Source organism: Gorilla gorilla, chromosome 9 (genome assembly GCF_029281585.2).
Source record: "Gorilla gorilla gorilla isolate KB3781 chromosome 9, NHGRI_mGorGor1-v2.1_pri, whole genome shotgun sequence".
NCBI lineage: Eukaryota > Metazoa > Chordata > Mammalia > Primates > Hominidae > Gorilla > Gorilla gorilla.
In genome coordinates, this window is record NC_073233.2 from 64,464,196 (window position 1) to 64,481,908 (window position 17,713).

A 17,713-nucleotide genomic window follows, 5' to 3' on the forward strand; every position below is an offset into this window, starting at 1 on the left:
GAAAATTTGGCCAGAGCTGTTTTTGAACCAATGCCTCTCCAACTTTAATGTCCATTAAATAAATAATGTAGTATTGGCCACATATTTACCTTTCAATCAACAAATATACATTGAACTCTTACTATATACTAGATTGTAGAATCTCAAAACAAAGCAGTAAACACAAAATATCACTCAGTCCGGTGTCTTGCCTCTATTAAGTATCACTTCTCAATCTGCAGTATAATTGGTATTCTAGTTCACCTACCTATAAGAAACTTCTTTCTTTCAAACTTCTTGCTGAATGAATCTTTTACCTCCTTGCTTCTCAGGCTGTAGATAAGGGGATTCAACATGGGGATCACTGCTGTGTAGAACAGGGAAACCAGTTTATTGATGTTGATAGAGAAACTAGAGCTTGGACATGCACAGATAAAGAAGAGTGTCCCATACAGGATGGAGAGAGCCACCAGGTGTGAAGAGCAAGTGGAGAAGGCTTTGCGTCTCCCATCAGCAGAGCGAATTCTCAGGATGGCAATGACAATGTAAATGTAGGAGACCAAGATGATCACACCACTGAGTACTCCCAGGGCACCCACCAAGATAAAAAGTAAACATTTATTAATATGGGTATCTGCACATGCCAGGGAGAGAACAGGGAGAAGGTCACAGAAGAAGTGATTGATGATGTTTGGACCACAGTAGAGTAGGCGAAAGGTGAAAGTCATATGGGTCATGGTGCTTATAAGGCCCACAGCATAAGGCCCACCACCAGCTGCACACAGACCTGTTGGGACATAATGAGTGTATACAACAAGGGCTTATAGATAGCCATATACCAGTCATATGCCATGGCAGCCAGAAGGAAACATTCAGTTACTACAAAATGGCCAAAAAACCACAACTGGGCAGCACAACCAAAGAGATTACTTTTTTCTCCACGAAGATATCAGTCAACATCTTGGTACCGACGGCAGAAGAGGAGCAGACATCCACAAAGGACAAGTGGCAGAGAAAAAAGTACATGGGGGTCTGGAGTCGAGAATCCATCCAAATAAGAGTGATCATTCCCAAGTTTCCCGGAACAGTGACAAGATAAACAAAGAGAAATACCAGAAAGAGAGCAATCTTGTGCTGAAAGAGATTTGTTAATCCCACGGAAAAAAATTCAATAACCAAAGTTTGATTTCTATAGTCCATTTCTCTGATTCAACCTGTTACCAAGAAAGAGAAATAATTTTATATGCAATATATTCATAATTAAATGCTTCTTAATTTCACATCTGAATTTAACTTTTATTTACGTTAAGTAGTACAACAGTCTTAAGTTCTACTCCTGGTGTCCTACTTACTCTCTGTGAACCATTTCGGTGATACTGAATTATTTACGGAATCTCACTCGGTTCCTCAGTTTCCTTCTTGATCAAAAGAGGATTTTCTTACAGAATTAGAACTTTAGACCTAGAAGTAAACTCTGGAGACTATTTAATGTAATCTTCTAACTGTGTCAGGTTACCTTTCTAAAAACATCTGCCTTCTAACCAAGGATATTTTAAGAAACACATCATAGAAAAAGGAATTATGAAAGCAATGAATTCAGGCTAATACCTATCATCACACCAGATTAAGAGTAAATAGATATTGGCCCAGCACAGTAGCTCATACCTGTAGTCCCAGCACTTTGGGAAGCTGAGGTGGGTGGATCCCCTAAGGTCAGGAGGTCAAGACCAGCCTGGCTAACAAGGAGAAACCCCATCTCTACTAAAAATACAAGAAGAATTAGCTAATGTAATGCCCTTTCCAATTCACTTAGATTCTATAGCAACAGTTAATCAAATTGTCTAAAATAATGGAGGGAAGGCTGAAACAAGAGAACCTGTCTTTGGAACAGGACTCAAACAACTCAACAGTATCTTCTCTGGGATGCCTTCTCAGATCCTCCTGTATTCCTTCATATCATTGGTGTATATACCCATTAACACATTCACTCTTCATTGCATTTTGTCCATCAGAGAAGAGACTAGTTCTTCAATATTGAGGAGGTACTATGATCCAATCAGTGTTATCAGTTTCTTGGAAAAGAAAGACAAAGAATTTAAGAAAGAGAGGGAACTGCTGGGCATTTATCCCAGAGAAATGAAAACATGTCCATATAAAAACCTGTACAAGAGTATTCCTAACATCTTTATTTATAATAGCCAAAAATTTGAAAAAAAAATATCCTACCATAAGTGACTGGTTAAACAAACTGTGGTACAACCATACCATAGAATACTACTCAGTGATAAAGAGGAACAAACTATGATTCAGGCAACAACTTAGATAGATCTCAGGGACATTACACCGGATTGAGGAAAGTGCGTCTCAAAAGGTACAATACTCTATGATTTCACTCATTTAACATTCTCAGGATGGCAAAATTATAGAGATGGAGAACAAGTTAGTGGTTGCCAGAAATTAGGGATGGTTAAAAAAAGGGTGGTGGTGTGATTATAAAGAGTAGCACAATAGAGATATTTGTGGTGATGAGACAGTTGTGTATTCTGATTCTGGTTGTGGTTAAACAAATCTACACATGACATAAAATGATACGGAATTCTATACATGCATAATACAATAACACTATAATTGATATCAGTTTCCTGGTTTACATATTGTACTATAGATACATAATATGTAACTTTGGAAAAACTGGAAGAAGAGTACACGGGACCTCTTTGTGCTATCTGTGTACCTCTTGGTAATCTATAATTTTTTTAAAATATAAATTTAGAACAAAATTACAATGAAAGAGGAGGGAGAAGAAGGGGGAGTGAGGGTGAAGGGGAGAAAGGAAAACTGAGGAAGTCAGGCATACAATTTTTATCTTGAAATATTCATAATGATTCCAACAGAGGAGAAGTAATGAAAGAAGGTCTAACAACATTCTCCTCTGATCTAAAAGTTTCGAAAGGATTTTGGTTACCTGAAAATTCATGTAATGAAAAGCCACTGGCTTTTTATGGTCTCAGAGGCAAAGGAGTTTGAAAAAGAAAAGGCCTGAAGAGATGTAAATTTAAGATTAATAAGGAAAATCTATTACTTCAGTAGTAAAATGTTTCAAGAATTCTACTTTCTCTAAACATAGACACTAGCCCCAGGTTATTTATATTTTCATTACTTATTATGCAAAAAAAATGGAAATAGAATTTTAAGCGACAAAATAAATTTAGGTTATGGAAAAATTTTAGAAAACTGGAACTGGAATATACACATTGATGGCCTCAAATAATTGCCTCTGTAAATGAAGTTAATGAAGTACATACACCATTAATAATTGTTACTTTTTTTTAAACTTGGTATTAAACCTGAAATCTTGTGCAAAACAATAGTTGCTGCAGAAAAGGCTATTAAGCTTTATTTTTCCCAGTCTTATACAAGCCAAAGATTGTAATAGAGAAAATTGCAATACTATACATGACTGTGATTTGGGGCATGAGCAAAATGATAATTCAACTCAGCTGATCCAGAAGTTTCTCTTCTACTTATAATACACATTCTAGGTAAAGTGAAGTAATTACAAGACAGAAAAGCCAAGGTTTCTTAATTCTAATATTCAATGAACCCATAAACCTTCCAGCAAATTTCACTGTCTCTATGCCAAACACAAAATTCAACTGACTTCAGTTGGGCCATTCAGTATATTTAAGTTGGGCCAATGAAACCAAAAGACACAAATATTCTATTTTTACCAAACCATCCTTCAGGGTGCTCTTAGAGATCACGTTTTTCCAGGCTTCTAAGCTTATTTTTTGCATACGTGGCTTCCTGAATACAATTTGGGTGATCATTTAACTCCCCCATCTGAAGAAACCCTAGACTCTGTGTGCCTATGTCAAAGTGAATCACAAAACCCATAGTTTCTAATATTAAAATAAATTACCCTACAAATGTAGACTTGTCCTCCTTCTCAGATTCTTCAGGTGTCCAAGAAGAGAAATAATATAGTGATACCATCTTGAAAACTGAACCTTCGAATAGCACTGTTAAAAAAGAGTTCATTGACCCAATTCTGCACAGGACACAGGAGAGATTTCTCTAAAGAGTTTTTCAGTAAATTGGCACCAACTACCTCAAGGAATCGGAAGCTCAGGGGATCAGGTCCATAGGGAGGATATTAACGTTATTTTCTAAGAAAATAATCTTGGGAGTTTTAAGTAAAGTGTAATTGCACAAAGTATAACTATATCTCTTTCTCTCTCTCTTTGAGTCTGCCCCAAAGAGAAATTCTAGTTGTCAGCCTGCAACTGCTGCCTGAGGAGCACCAGCCCTTGGCACTATGCAGATGTGAGAATTCTAAAAAGGGAGTCCTGCTTCAGAGATTACAGTCAAAAGTGGGGTCTGGGTGCACAGCAGCTCTGGGAATGCTGTGATTGGTGCAGGAGTTCTAGGCAGGTGACATCTTTGCAACCAGAAGGGTTTGCACATAGTCTCATGGGGGTGATGAATCTCAAAAGGAGGCTAAGATACAGGTAAATAAAAGGAAAGTGGACTGGAGGTTTCTATGCAGCAATGAACAGCTATAAATTTGGACAGCATCTCTGCGAGACAAAGAGAGTCCACATCGACTGTATAAAAAATTTCAAATGTTAAGTCTGAAAACATATATTTGGCCTTAAACTTCATATAGATTTTAACATTAGGCAAAGGAGTTTGAATTTTTTTTTCTGTAAATAATGAGGAGTCTGTCAAGGTATTTCAGAAAACAGATGAAATTTATTTACACAATAGATGCCACAGGACATTAATCTTATTGTTGTTTACTGATGTGTCACATTCTTCTAAGTGGTTTGAAAGAACTAACTCAATCAAATGGCAAAGGAACCCCAAAAAGAGGATGAATAGGATATGAATAGGCACTTCTCAAAAGAAGGCATTTATGCAGCCAAAAAACACATGAAAAAATGCTCATCATCACTGGCCATCAGAGAAATGCCAATCAAAACCACAATGAAATACCATCTCACACCAGTTAGAATGGCAATCATTAAAAAGTCAGGAAACAACAGGTGCTAGAGAGGACGTGGAGAAATAAGAACACTTTTACACTGTTGGTGGGACTGTAAACTAGTTCAACCATTGTGGAAGTTGGTGTGGCCATTCCTCAGGGATCTAGAACTAGAAATACCATTTGACCCAGCCATCCCATTACTGGGTATATACCCAAAGGAATATAAATCATGCTGCTATAAAGACACATGCACACGTACGTTTATTACGGCACTATTCACAATAGCAAAGACTTGGAACCAACCCAAATGTCCAATAATGATAGACTGGATTAAGAAAATGTGGCACATATACACCATGGAATACTATGCAGCCATAAAAAAGAATGAGTTCATGTCCTTTGTAGGGACATGGATGAAGCTGGAAACCATCATTCTCAGCAAACTATCGCCAGGACAAAAAACCAAACACCACATGTTCTCACTCATAGGTGGGAATTGAACAATGAGAACACATGGACACAGGAAGGGGAACATCACACACCGGGGCCTGTTGTGGGATGGGGGAAGGGGGGGAGGGATAGCATTAGGAGATATACCTAATGCTAAATGACTAGTTAATGGGTGCAGCACACCAACATGGCACATGTGTACATATGTAGCAAACCTGCACGTTTGCAGATGTACCATAAAACTTAAAGTATAATAATAAGAAGAAGAAAAGAAAAGCCTAGGATGTCCTATCTTTCCCCCACTCACCCAGTCCACTTTGCCTTCTTGAAACCAGCAAACCAAGATACTTCCTCAGAATCTTTGCTCTCTTTTTTCCTTCTTCTCAAAACAATTTTCTCTCCAAATAACTGCAAAATTTGTTTCATTTTATCCGAGTTTCTGCTACAATATCCTCTCATCAGAAAGGCTTTCTCCAATCATCCTTTGGAAAAGAGTATAGCTGACCCCAACCGAGCCTCGTTCACTTCATTTCTCTTTGCCCAGTTTTATTTTTATTCAAAGTAATTGGTATTAACTAACATTGACTTGTTATTGCATTCACCTACCCCATAAAAATGAGCAGGGATTTTGTAGGATTGTCCACAATATATTCCCAAGCTTCCAAAGAGTTCATTAAAAAATAAGTGCTCGATGAATATTTCCAGACAAATGAGTAAGTGAATAAATGGACAAATACTTCTAAGAGTATGGCTGTAAAAAGAGGAGTTAGGAAATTAATCTAACTTCTTCTAGGGGTTGGATCATGAGAAACCTTATCTCGCACCACATATAAATATCAACCCAAAATGGATTCAAAATTTAAAACCTCAAACTGTGAGATTAATAGAAAAAAATATAAAGGGTAAAAGCTCCATCACATTAGTCTGGGCATTATTTTTTTGTGTGGTTGTTTATTAGCCCAAAAGCACAGGCAACAAAAGCTAAACTAGACAAATTAAGTTGCAAACTACAAAGCTTCTGAACACGAAAAGAAAAAGTCATCAGTGAAAAAAAAGCACCCATGGCTTGAGAGAAAAGATGTGAAAACCATATATCTGATCAGGTGCTTCATTTCTTCCTTATCCGAAATGTGTAAGGAACTCACATAACTCAATAGCAAAAAAAAAAAAAAAAAAAAAAAAAAAAAAATGGCCAAATAGCCTTGATAGACACTTCTCAAAACAAGACATACAGATGGCCAACAAGTATATAAAAAATATGGCACATGTATACATATGTAACTAACCTGCACAATGTGCACATGTACCCTAAAACTTAAAGTATAATAATAAAAAAATACATTAAAAAAAAGTATTCAACATCATTAACAATCATGAAAATGTAAACTAAAACCCCAATAAAATATCAACTAGCATCTGTTAGAATGAGTATTATCAAAATACAAAAATGACCAATATTGGTAATAATGTGGAGAAAAGATAATCCTTGTAAACTGTTGGTAGAAATGTAAATTAGGGCAGCCATAATTAAAATCAGTGTGGAGATTCCTCAAAAAACTAAAAACAGAATTATCATACATTCCAACAATCTCACTTCTGGGCGTATATCCAAAAAAATCTAAATCAACATGTTGAAGAGACATCTGCACTTCCATTTTTATGGCAGCATTATTCACCATAGCCAAGATGTGAGAGCAACTTAAGTATTGATCAATGGATGACTAGAGGAAGAAAAGTTTATGTATTTAGTAGTATATTCAGTCATAAAAAATAAGGAAATTTGGTGACAACATTGATAAACCTAGAAACATTATGCTAAATAAAATAAGCCAGGCACAGAAAGTTAAATACCACATGATATCACTTACACGTGGATTCTAAAAAAAAGTCAGACTCATAGAAGTAGAGAGTAGAATGATGGCTACCGGGATCTGGAAGTAGGGGTGGGGATAAAAAGGAGATTTTGGTCAAAAGATACAATTATTCAGACTATATTAGAGTGAATACCTTTACACAGAGGACAAGAACTAAAAGATTATGAATATTATAGAACGGAAAAATAAATATCACAAGCAATGATGATATGACAATGACAACAACCAAAAGCTATCAAAAGTGAAAAACAGAATAAGAAAGAGTTTGGCAGATGGAATACATCCACCCATCTTCTCATCTCATAGGAAATTTGTGTCAGAAAGTATTTAAAGTTGACAGCATTCCATGTATATTTTGAAAAGGAAAAAAATTAACCACTAGAACCAACAAGAATAATACAACCTAAAAAATTCTAGAATGACAACAAAAAGACACATAAGTATCTTTTTGAACATTTTTCTTAGCCTGGAATTAACTGATAGAGTTAAAAAATGCATGATTAACCACTTGAAGAGATAAAAACATATTATAAAGTTATCAAGGGAATATATACCTTTACATAACTCCACAAAACATAAAAAAATTTACACTGTGTAGCCATTAAATTTTTTAAAGCATTAAATGATAACCTAAAGTTGATAACTACACTATGGTTATGTAAGAAAATATTCCTTTTCTTAGGAAATACATAAGAAAGTATTTAGGGATAAACAACCATAATAAATGTAATACATGTAACCTACATTTAAATGCTTTTGTATGTGTGATAATATACATGTACATGGGAGTAGTGGCAAAGGAAATGGAAAATATTAACAGGAATCTGAGCAAAAAGTATATGAGTGTTCTTTGCATTATTTAAATTTATCTATCTATTCTATATTATTTCTCTAAGGTTAAGAATATTGCCACATAAAAAGTTTTAGGGAAAAGCACTTGAAAGCGAACATCATTTCTAAAAGAAAAGAGAAAACTAAGACAAAACACATTTCTAATGTGGTTGTTGCAAAATTAGTTTTTTATTACAGAGAACCAGAAAGTAAATATTTATCAATAAGGGGCAGGTCAAACAAATAGTCAAGGAGAAACAGCTATGTGTTTTTTTGTCAAATAATAGCCAATAAAATTCTTAAGAAAGCAAAAAGTGGCGCAATGTGTACAGTAAACTCTCATTTGTTTTCTTTTTACTTTCTAACTTTTGTTTTAGTTTCAAGGTGTACATATGCAGGTTTGTTATCCTGGTAAATTACATGTCATGGATGTTTGGTGTACAGACAATTTTGTCACCCAGATAATCAGCATAATATTTGATACGTAATGTTTTAATCCTTACCCTCCTTCTACCTTCCACCCTAAAATAGGCCCCAGTGTCTATTGTTCCCTTCTTTATGTCCATGTGTAGTCAGTGTTTAGATCCCACTTACACATGAGAACATGTGGTATTTGGTTTTCTGTTCCTGAATTAATTTGCTTAGGATAATGGCCTCCAGCTCCATCCATGTTGCTGCGAAGAACATATCATTTATTATGGCTGTGTAGTATTTTGTGGTGTACAATACCACATTTTTAAAATCCAGTCCACCATTAATGGACATCTAGGTTGATTCGATATCTCTGCTATTGTGAACATATGCTACAATGAACATATGCACGTGTGTGTCTTTATGGTAGAACAATTCACATTCCTTTGGGTATATAATCAGTAGTGGGGTATCTGGGTCGAATGGTAGTTCCATTTTACATTATTTGAGAAAGCTTCAGACTGCTTTTCACAGTGCTGAACTAATTTACATTCCCACCAGCTGTGTGTAAGTGTTCCCTTTTCTCCACAACCTTGTCAGCATTTGTTACTTTCTTTTTAATAACAGCTATTTTGACTGGTGTGAGATGGTATCACATTGTCGTTTTGATTTGCGATTCCCTAATGATTAGTGATATTTAGCACTTTTTCATATGTTTGTTTGTCACATGTATGCCTTCTTTTGAAAAGTGTCTGTTTATGTCCTTTGCCCACTTTTTAAATGGGATTTTTTGTTTGTTTGTTTGTCAATTATTTAAGTTTCTTATAGATTCTGGATATTAGACCTTTGTGGGATACATAGTTTGTGAATATTTTCTCCCTTTCTATAGGCTGTCTGTTTACACTGTTGACAGTTTCTTTTGCTTGTGCAGAAACTCTTTGACTTAATTATGTCTTGCTTGTCAATATTTGTTTTTTTGGTTTTTTTGGCCTTTTGGCTAAGATCAAGTGTAGTATCTACTCTTATCAGTTTGTTGTAACTGGTTTTGGAATCTTCATCACGAAGTCTTTGCCCAGGTTGATGTCGAAAATGTTATTTCCTAGGTTTTCTTCTTGGATTTTTATAGTTTGAGGTTTTATATTTAAGTCTTTAATCCATATTTGAGTTGATTTTTTATATTCTGAAATGTAGGGGTCTAGTTTTAATCTTCTGCATATGGCTAGCCAGTTATCCCAGCACCATTTACTGAACAGTCCTTTCCTTATTACTTATTATTTTTGGCTTTGTTGAGATCAGGTGATTCTAGGTGTGTGGCTTTATTTCTGGTTTCTCTAACCTATTCCATTTGCCTATGTGTCTGCTTTTTGTATCAGTAGCACATTGTTTTAGTTACTATTGCCTTGTTGTATAGTTTGAAGTCAGGTAATGTGATGCCTCCAGCTTTGTTCTTTTTACTTAGAATTGCTTTGGCCATTTGAGCTCTTTTTTGGTTCCAAATAAATTTTAGAATTTTTTTCTAATTCTGTGAAAAATGTCACTTGTAGCTTGATAGGAATCGCACTGAATCTGTAAATAGCTTTGGGCAGTATGGTGATTTTAACAATATTATTCTTTCTATCCATGAGCATGGAATGCCTTACCATTCATTTGTGTAGTCTCTGATTACTTTCAGTAGCATTTTGCAATTTTTATTGTAAAGATCTTTCACCTCCCTGGTTAGCTGTATTTCTAGGTATTTTATTTTTTTGTGGCTATTGTGAATGGCACTGCATTCTTAGTTTGGCTGTCAACTTAGATGTTATTGGTGTTTAGAAATGCTACTGATTTTTGCACATTGATTTTGTATCCTGAAAGTGCTGAAGTTGTTTACCAGATCTAGTAGCATATAAAATATGAGCGTACTTAACATCTTGGGAACACCTTGTTATCAACACAATTCAAATTGAGACAGAAAAGTTTCCCTTTTGGGTAATCATATCCCTGAATTCCTTCTACTTTTGTATCTATTTGTCTCAGCATCACAGGATGAACAGCACCAAAACAAAGCTACTAGAACGGTGGGCACTCATCTTTTAGATACAGATATTACCTGGAGTAAGACTTCATTGGCATAACTGTTTTAGATGTTAACTTTAAGCAGGACTTTTAAGGAAGTATCTATACAAAATAATCAAGGTTCATAATAGTACTTCAAAGAAAATAAATATTGGTTTCTAATAATTATGTGATGAAAACAAGATTCACAATGTATGGTTTCATTTTAAGATGAAATGAACTATAATTAAGATTAATGCTTTCTTTTACAACTTCAAATGAATATTACTCATAAAATTAAAAGATCATACCTCCATAAATATTAAAGCCTATCATAGAATTGGTAGCAATTAATATTAGTTTTTTTCTTAGTCTCTCTATATAGTAAACAAACCAATTATTTTCTGCCTATTGTGCAAAGCCAAATAGTCAATGTAATTCATTTCAGATTGAGCACTTTTTAGAAAATAACTCGAATATATTCAAAGTTAATACTTTGAAGAATCATAGGAATATAAAAGAAAAATTTTAAATTCTTGCACTTTTTACCATTAGAGAGTTCTAATACAATAAAAAGTGCTTTCTTTTTAACCTGTAAGAGAATAATAATGTGCAGAAAAAGTTAAGATGTTTTTGTTACGCAGGCAATAGTTGTGCTTCAGACTGAAATCTTTTTGAATTCATGTCATTTTCCCTCTAAAGAGAAATGGGAAAGAAAAAAGAACACTGTGAAATGAATAAAACATCCCAGTTGCTTTCAAGTGATACATTTTTTATACAGGAACTTCTAAGCAATCATACTGTTGTCATTATAAAGTTTTTTTTGGGTGGTTGGATATTTTTCCTTCACTCCTCTTCATCCTCTAGTAGACCCAGTAAAGTTAACTACAGAGATCTCAAGGGAAAGGTACTTATAAATAGAGAGGCATATATCTCCTCTGAGGGCAGTTGCGTCTCTGCAATTTTCTTCTCATGGCCAAATTAGCTAGTCTCCATCCGTTGATAAGGATAATACATAATAAAAACAAAAAATGCGAAAAGAATTATTGAAATCTCATTTTTTTCTGCTACACAAAAGTGGAGCTATAGCTCTCAGTGTAAACCAAACAATCTGAAAATATTCTGTGCAATACCTGTATATGGTCAGAGTCTCCTTTGGCCTCAATCCCCTCCTCCACTCCTCTTCTTCTTTCCGCTGTCACTTCCCTTTATTTCCATAAGCAAGTATTCGTGAAATAGATCATTCAAGCATGCTATAACTTCAATGGAAGTCCACTCTCTCATTTGTGTAACTGTTCGGAATCTACACATGCACATACACTTATACATGTTTCTATATGCAAAAAAGTTCTCAAAAAATACAACATAAATTCTGTTTGGAATGGATAGGAAGCTTATCTTGTTTACATTTCCTAGTGTACTATTTGAATTTTGTACCATGTACAATCATACTGTATTATAAAAATACACTTTAAAATATAAAAATACTTTAATGTAGTAAGTTGTATGAAGTTTTTAATCAAATGAAAGGTATTTATATCAATGGATAGAAATCAGGATATAAAATAGCATGTACAGTATATCCATTCACAGAAAAGACTCACAAATTAGGACCAAAACTTCTATTTTATGAATGTCTTCTCCAAACTTGTAAATTCTCTTTACTGCCACCCTTTTGCAAAAACATAAGTAATAATACTATTCCCCAACCACTGACCAAGAAGAAACTCATTTCCTTAAGCCAAAATATGAATATTGATATTCCCAGCAGTTTATTTGAATCAGATTTGTATATTCTCCTGACCCACACACAGTCATTCAAAATGAAATGTGGTCACTTTCTCACTGGGCAGGGTCAGTGCATGATGCAACTGTTCCTCCCATTACTAGCAGAGAATAAGAAGGTTAAAATCAGCTCCTGACTAAATGACTGCCCCTAGATAAAGTATAGACGAAAACTATTTCCATTTGTTGCAATGATCAGTATAGCAAACTCTGTTTGTGCCTCTCTCTTATCATTTCAGTGCACTTCAGTTCCATCTTCAACTGCTAACACCAAAGGTTTTTGTGTGTGTATTTTTGTGTGTGTGTGAGGATTTATCTTCCCGCCACTTTTCTACCTGCCTAACAAGCCGGAAGTGGCAGAAAATGAACACTTTCCAGGAGCAGCTCTCAACCAAAGACTGGCTTATGTAAACATTTCTTGACTCAGGCCCTCTCAGGTGGGAATACTCTGATTCTTGTGTTTTATGCACTGGCACCCAGAAATCTCCAGCACTGGCAGTGCTCAGTTGACCACTGCAGTGATCTTCTCATTAGCACTTTAAATAGTTCAATAAATAGCTGTATACTACATAGAATCCAAAAGGTAACCACTAGAAGAGATAAGAACTGATTACCACGTTTCTAAATTATCAAATGGAATACACACCTTTATACCATCACTCCCAAAATAAATATAGGAAACTCCTCCAGAGAGTATTAATTTCTTTCCATTCATTATCTCACTTCTAACTTCCCTGTCAGTGTTTTAGTTGCTTCCCAAATAAACTATTATCAACCAATGCTTGCACTTGAATCTTTTCCTCAAGGTTTGTTTCCTGGAAAACTCAAACTAAGATGCCTCGTACCAGAGTGACCCTTAAGGTGCAGACTATTGGGATGTAATTCTGGAATCAAATTACTCACTGGAAAGATGGCAACAATACCCATTGCTGATGGAACAGAATGGTAATAACCATGGGCATGCCTTAGCATCTCAGTTACCAAGACTCACCTGCAGTGAATTGGGATAGGGTACAAGTGAGAGATGTATGTTGACTTATGCAACATGAGAAATACGGGGAGCAACAATAATTATTAAACTATGAAATTAATTTACGTTAAATGTCTTTAATATGCTCAATGATGAAAACAGACTCAAATAGGACAATTTTCAACTCGGGCATGGTGTCAAAGTCAGAAAGGCAATGTTCAAAAAACATTCATCTGCAATTAGAGACCAGACTGCATGAAAACTCAACCCAGACTGCATGAGAACTCAATCAGATTTGTATATTACAGATGTTATACATCTTGTATCAGGTTGCAAGAAGTAATAATAAAAAAGCTGAATTCAAAGCCTCTTTAGAGCCACAGAACTCTGACAGGGGAAAAGCTGAACACTGAGAATTGGGATTAAGACATCGGTGTGAATGTGCTTGAGATTTTCCAGTACCCTTGAAACCTTGAACCTGCAGAAGTACTCCTGTTCCCCTTGCCGGAAGGCAGCAGCCTTCCTTTGCTTAGAGAGAATAAAGAGGCCTCACATGAGTCAGAGCATTCACAAGAGAATAATTTCTTTTCTCAGGATGTAGTCTTTCTTCCCCTCATGGCTCTTAGACTTAGCAACCAGCGTCAAGGCTTAGAATGATGAGGTGTGATGACTAAGGAGAATTGGCTCTACTTTAAGAGGAAAATGATTACCCACCAGGAGTTCAAAGAATTGGCTAAAATGTGCCACAAGAACAAGGAGAACATATGAAAGCATATATTAATATCTTAAGGGTAATTCTAGGACTGGGGAAATAAAAAGCTGAGTAGGGGAGAATTTTCTGACATAGGAGAACGTCAGTGACTCAGAAATTAGCTTGCAGGCAGGACACCAGAAGCTGATTCTAATGCACTGTTAGGATGGCTCTTTGAATTTTGGAAAAAATAACAGCATGCAGTAAAAGAGGTAGGGATGCCATTATTGCCATGCAGAGTGTTGAAGAAAAGGTCCAAATGCTCAAAGAGGTAGAGATGCTTAAAAAGGATTTATTACACAAGACCAAAGAAGCTACAGATGCATGTATTCCTGAGAAGACCCAAAGGACACTTTTTCCACTAAAGCAATAAAGAGAAGCTCTAGAGAGCCACCAGCCTGGTGAAAATCTCAGTGGTTTGAGATGCTGCTATGGATCTAGGCTTCCTAGAGTCACTGGAGATGATAGGATTCCAGAACACTTGAATTGGAAATTAATGCCACCACTAAAGACATAAAAGATGTAGCAGCAGTTGTCTCTTTTCCCTCTCTATTTAATTCATCAGCCTGGGCCCTGAAGACCCATATGTTTTCTAGAGAATGAATATAGACTGCCTCGAGTTCAGCCAAGTAGTAAACCCAATAGCAGTGTTATACTAAACACAGAATCATTTAAAAGGTCTCCAGTATATGATACAGTCAGTGATTTGGGGAATGAATTATTTTCTATTGCAGTTAGAAAAGAGGATCAGAAATGACTTACATTCATGTGAGATGAATGATACTGTATTCACTTTCAATTATGTCTCAAGACTATGTTAGTTTTCCTGCCCAAGGAAATATAGACTGAAGATATTGTCCACCTAAGCATTCCTGAAAACATCATACTGATTTATTACATTGATAACATCATAATGACAGAGCAAAGTTACATAAGTAGTTACTAGAATATTGGAGATCTTGGTAAAGCACATGTGCTACAGGGGGTATGAGATAAACCATATTAAGATTTGGGAATTTGGACACTTAGGGAAAGCTTTTGCAGGTTCAGTGCTTAGGGGAATACTAGAATAACTCCTTTGAAGTGAAGAACACAGAAGCAGTGTCTTGGTAGGACCCTGGGTTTTGGAAGAAACACATTCCACAGCTAAGAATATTGTTCCAGCCCCTATACCAAGTGACACAAAGGCTGCTAGTGTTAACTGGAATCTGCTGCAGGAAAGGGCTCTGCAGCAGATCCCAGTTGCAGTCCAAGCAGCCCTGCCACTTGAGCTACGTGATGTACAACAGATGTTATAATGTTGAAGGTTGTAGCAGTGGGAAAAGAAGCAGTGTGGAGCTTATTACAAGACTCAGTGGGAATCTGCCGTTTGACATTTGAATGCATTCTTAAGTAAGTGTGTTTATATTATACATCATTCTAATGGACAAATCTCACTTTATGTTTTTTTTGCTAATGACTTATTACTTGCCATTTATTTTATATTTATTTTAGACTATGGAAATGATGTTAGACAAAAAGCAAATTTGAATGATTATCTTATTCGAGTTCAAAATGGGTTGTAAAGCAGCAGAGACAACTCTCAACACCAACAATGCATTTGGCCCAGGAACTGCTAACAGATGTACAGTGCAGCAGTGGTTCAAGAAGTTTTGCAAAGGAGACAAGAGCCTTGAAGATAAGGAGCATAATGGCTGGCAATCAGAATTTGGCAATTACCAAAGGAGAGCAATCATCAATACTGATCTTACAACTACACAAGAAGTTGCCAAAAAGCTTGATGTCAACCTTTCTACAGTCATTAAGCATTTGAAGCAGATTGGAAAGGTAAACAAGCTCAATACATGGGTGCCTCATGAGCTGAGCAAAAATTTTTCAAAAATGTCTTTTTGAAGTGTTGTCTTCTCTTGTTCTACACAATAACAAACCATTTCTCAATCGAATTGTGAGGTGCAACAAAAAGTGGATTTTATATGTCAATCGGCAATGACCAGCTCAGTGGTTGGACTGAGAAGAAGCTCTAAAGCGCTTCCCAAAACCAAACTTGCACCAAAAAAAGGTCATGGTTGACAGAGCAGGAGCACCATTATCTCAGACAAACACTGCTACTTTAAGTTCCAGTTCCCTTTCTAGCTTCACAGATTCCAGGGAATCACTTCTCTTCTAACTACAAGCAGCCAGAAAAGAGCAGACAGTAAAACACAGATAACACAGCTCAGGTGCAGAGGAGGGTGGGGAGGAAGTCTCTTGGGTAACTGCCAAACTTCACGCTCATACAATGAGGCCCCAGTAATAAGCACATTCCTTTCCTTTCAGGTCCACTAAGATAGGGAAGCTAAAGGCAGACTCGGGCGAGGTGCTTGCAGCTGCAGAAAGGTGTATGGGAACTGACACACAACTTTCCCTCCCAGATAAGCACAACAAAGAGACACAGAAGCAGTCCAAGCCTCTAATAAACTCTTCCACCATGAATCCTTAAAAACTCTTAGTCTGTAAGAGAGTGCAGCTTTTGACCTAACTCAGTCTGAAGTCCCTCCCATGTTTGTTTTCCAAAATAAACCGTTAACTGTCAAGCCACCCTTTGTGTTTCTCTCCTCTTTATTTAATTCTTACAATGGTTGCTGTTATGTGGTCTGCCACCAGTCAGATCCACTACAGCTTTCTGAATCCTGGTGAAACCATTACATGCTGAGAAGTATGCTCAGCAAATCAATGAGATGCAGTGAAAACTGCAATGCCTGCAGCTGGCACTGGTCAACAAAAAGGACCCAATTCTTCTCCACAACAATGCCAACCACATGTTGTACAACCAATGCTTCAAAACTTGAATGAATTGGGCTACAAAGTTTTGCCTCATCCCCTATATTCACCTGAGCTCTCACCAATCAACTACCACTTCTTCGAACATCTTGACAACTTTTTGCAGGAAAAACACTTCCACAACAAGCAGGTTGCAGAAAATGCTTTCCAAGAGTTTGTTGAATCTCAAAGCAGATTTTTTTTTTTTCTGAGATGAAGTCTTGCTCTGTTGCCCAGGCTGGAATGCAGCTATGTGATCTCAGCTCACTGCAACCTCCACCTCCCAGGTTCAAGTGATTCTCCTGCCTCAGCCTCCCAAGTAGCTGGGACTACAGGCACGTCCCACCACACCTGGCTAATTTTTTGTATTTCTAATAGACACAGGATTTCACCATGATATCCAGGATGGTCTCAATCTCCTGACCTCGTGATCTGCTTGTCTCGGACTCACAAAGTGCTGGGATTACAGGTGTGAGCCACCATGCCTGGCCAAAGCACAGATTTTTATGCTACAGGAATAAACAAACTTATTTCTCGTTGGCAAAAATATGTTAATTGCAATGTTTCCTATTTTGATTAATGAGGTTGTGTTTGGGCCTAGTTATAATAATTCAAAATTCACAGTTCAAAACCACAATTACTTTTGCACCATCCTAAATATATATTTTTAGCAATTTGCATTCTCATTTTTGTGAATTGCGTATTCATGAGTTGGCCCATTTATCTTTGTTTTTCTCTTTGATTGACTGTGAATTTGGGCATCTTCTTTGGATATTAGGGATATTGATTGCTTAGCACAGGTACACAACTATTTTATCTCATTTTATTATTTGTCTTTT

The 17,713-nt window shown here is 36.3% G+C and overlaps 1 protein-coding gene across 1 annotated transcript; it reads right to left on the reverse strand.

The window, feature by feature from the left end:
- Nucleotides 1-239: 239 nt before the first annotated feature.
- On the reverse strand, nucleotides 240-1,179 carry LOC101153667 (olfactory receptor 5G25-like). The gene is given in 3 exon segments (XM_055355360.1): nucleotides 240-748; nucleotides 751-900; nucleotides 903-1,179. Coding segments are annotated over 3 exon segments (936 nt in total).
- Nucleotides 1,180-17,713: the final 16,534 nt, after the last annotated feature.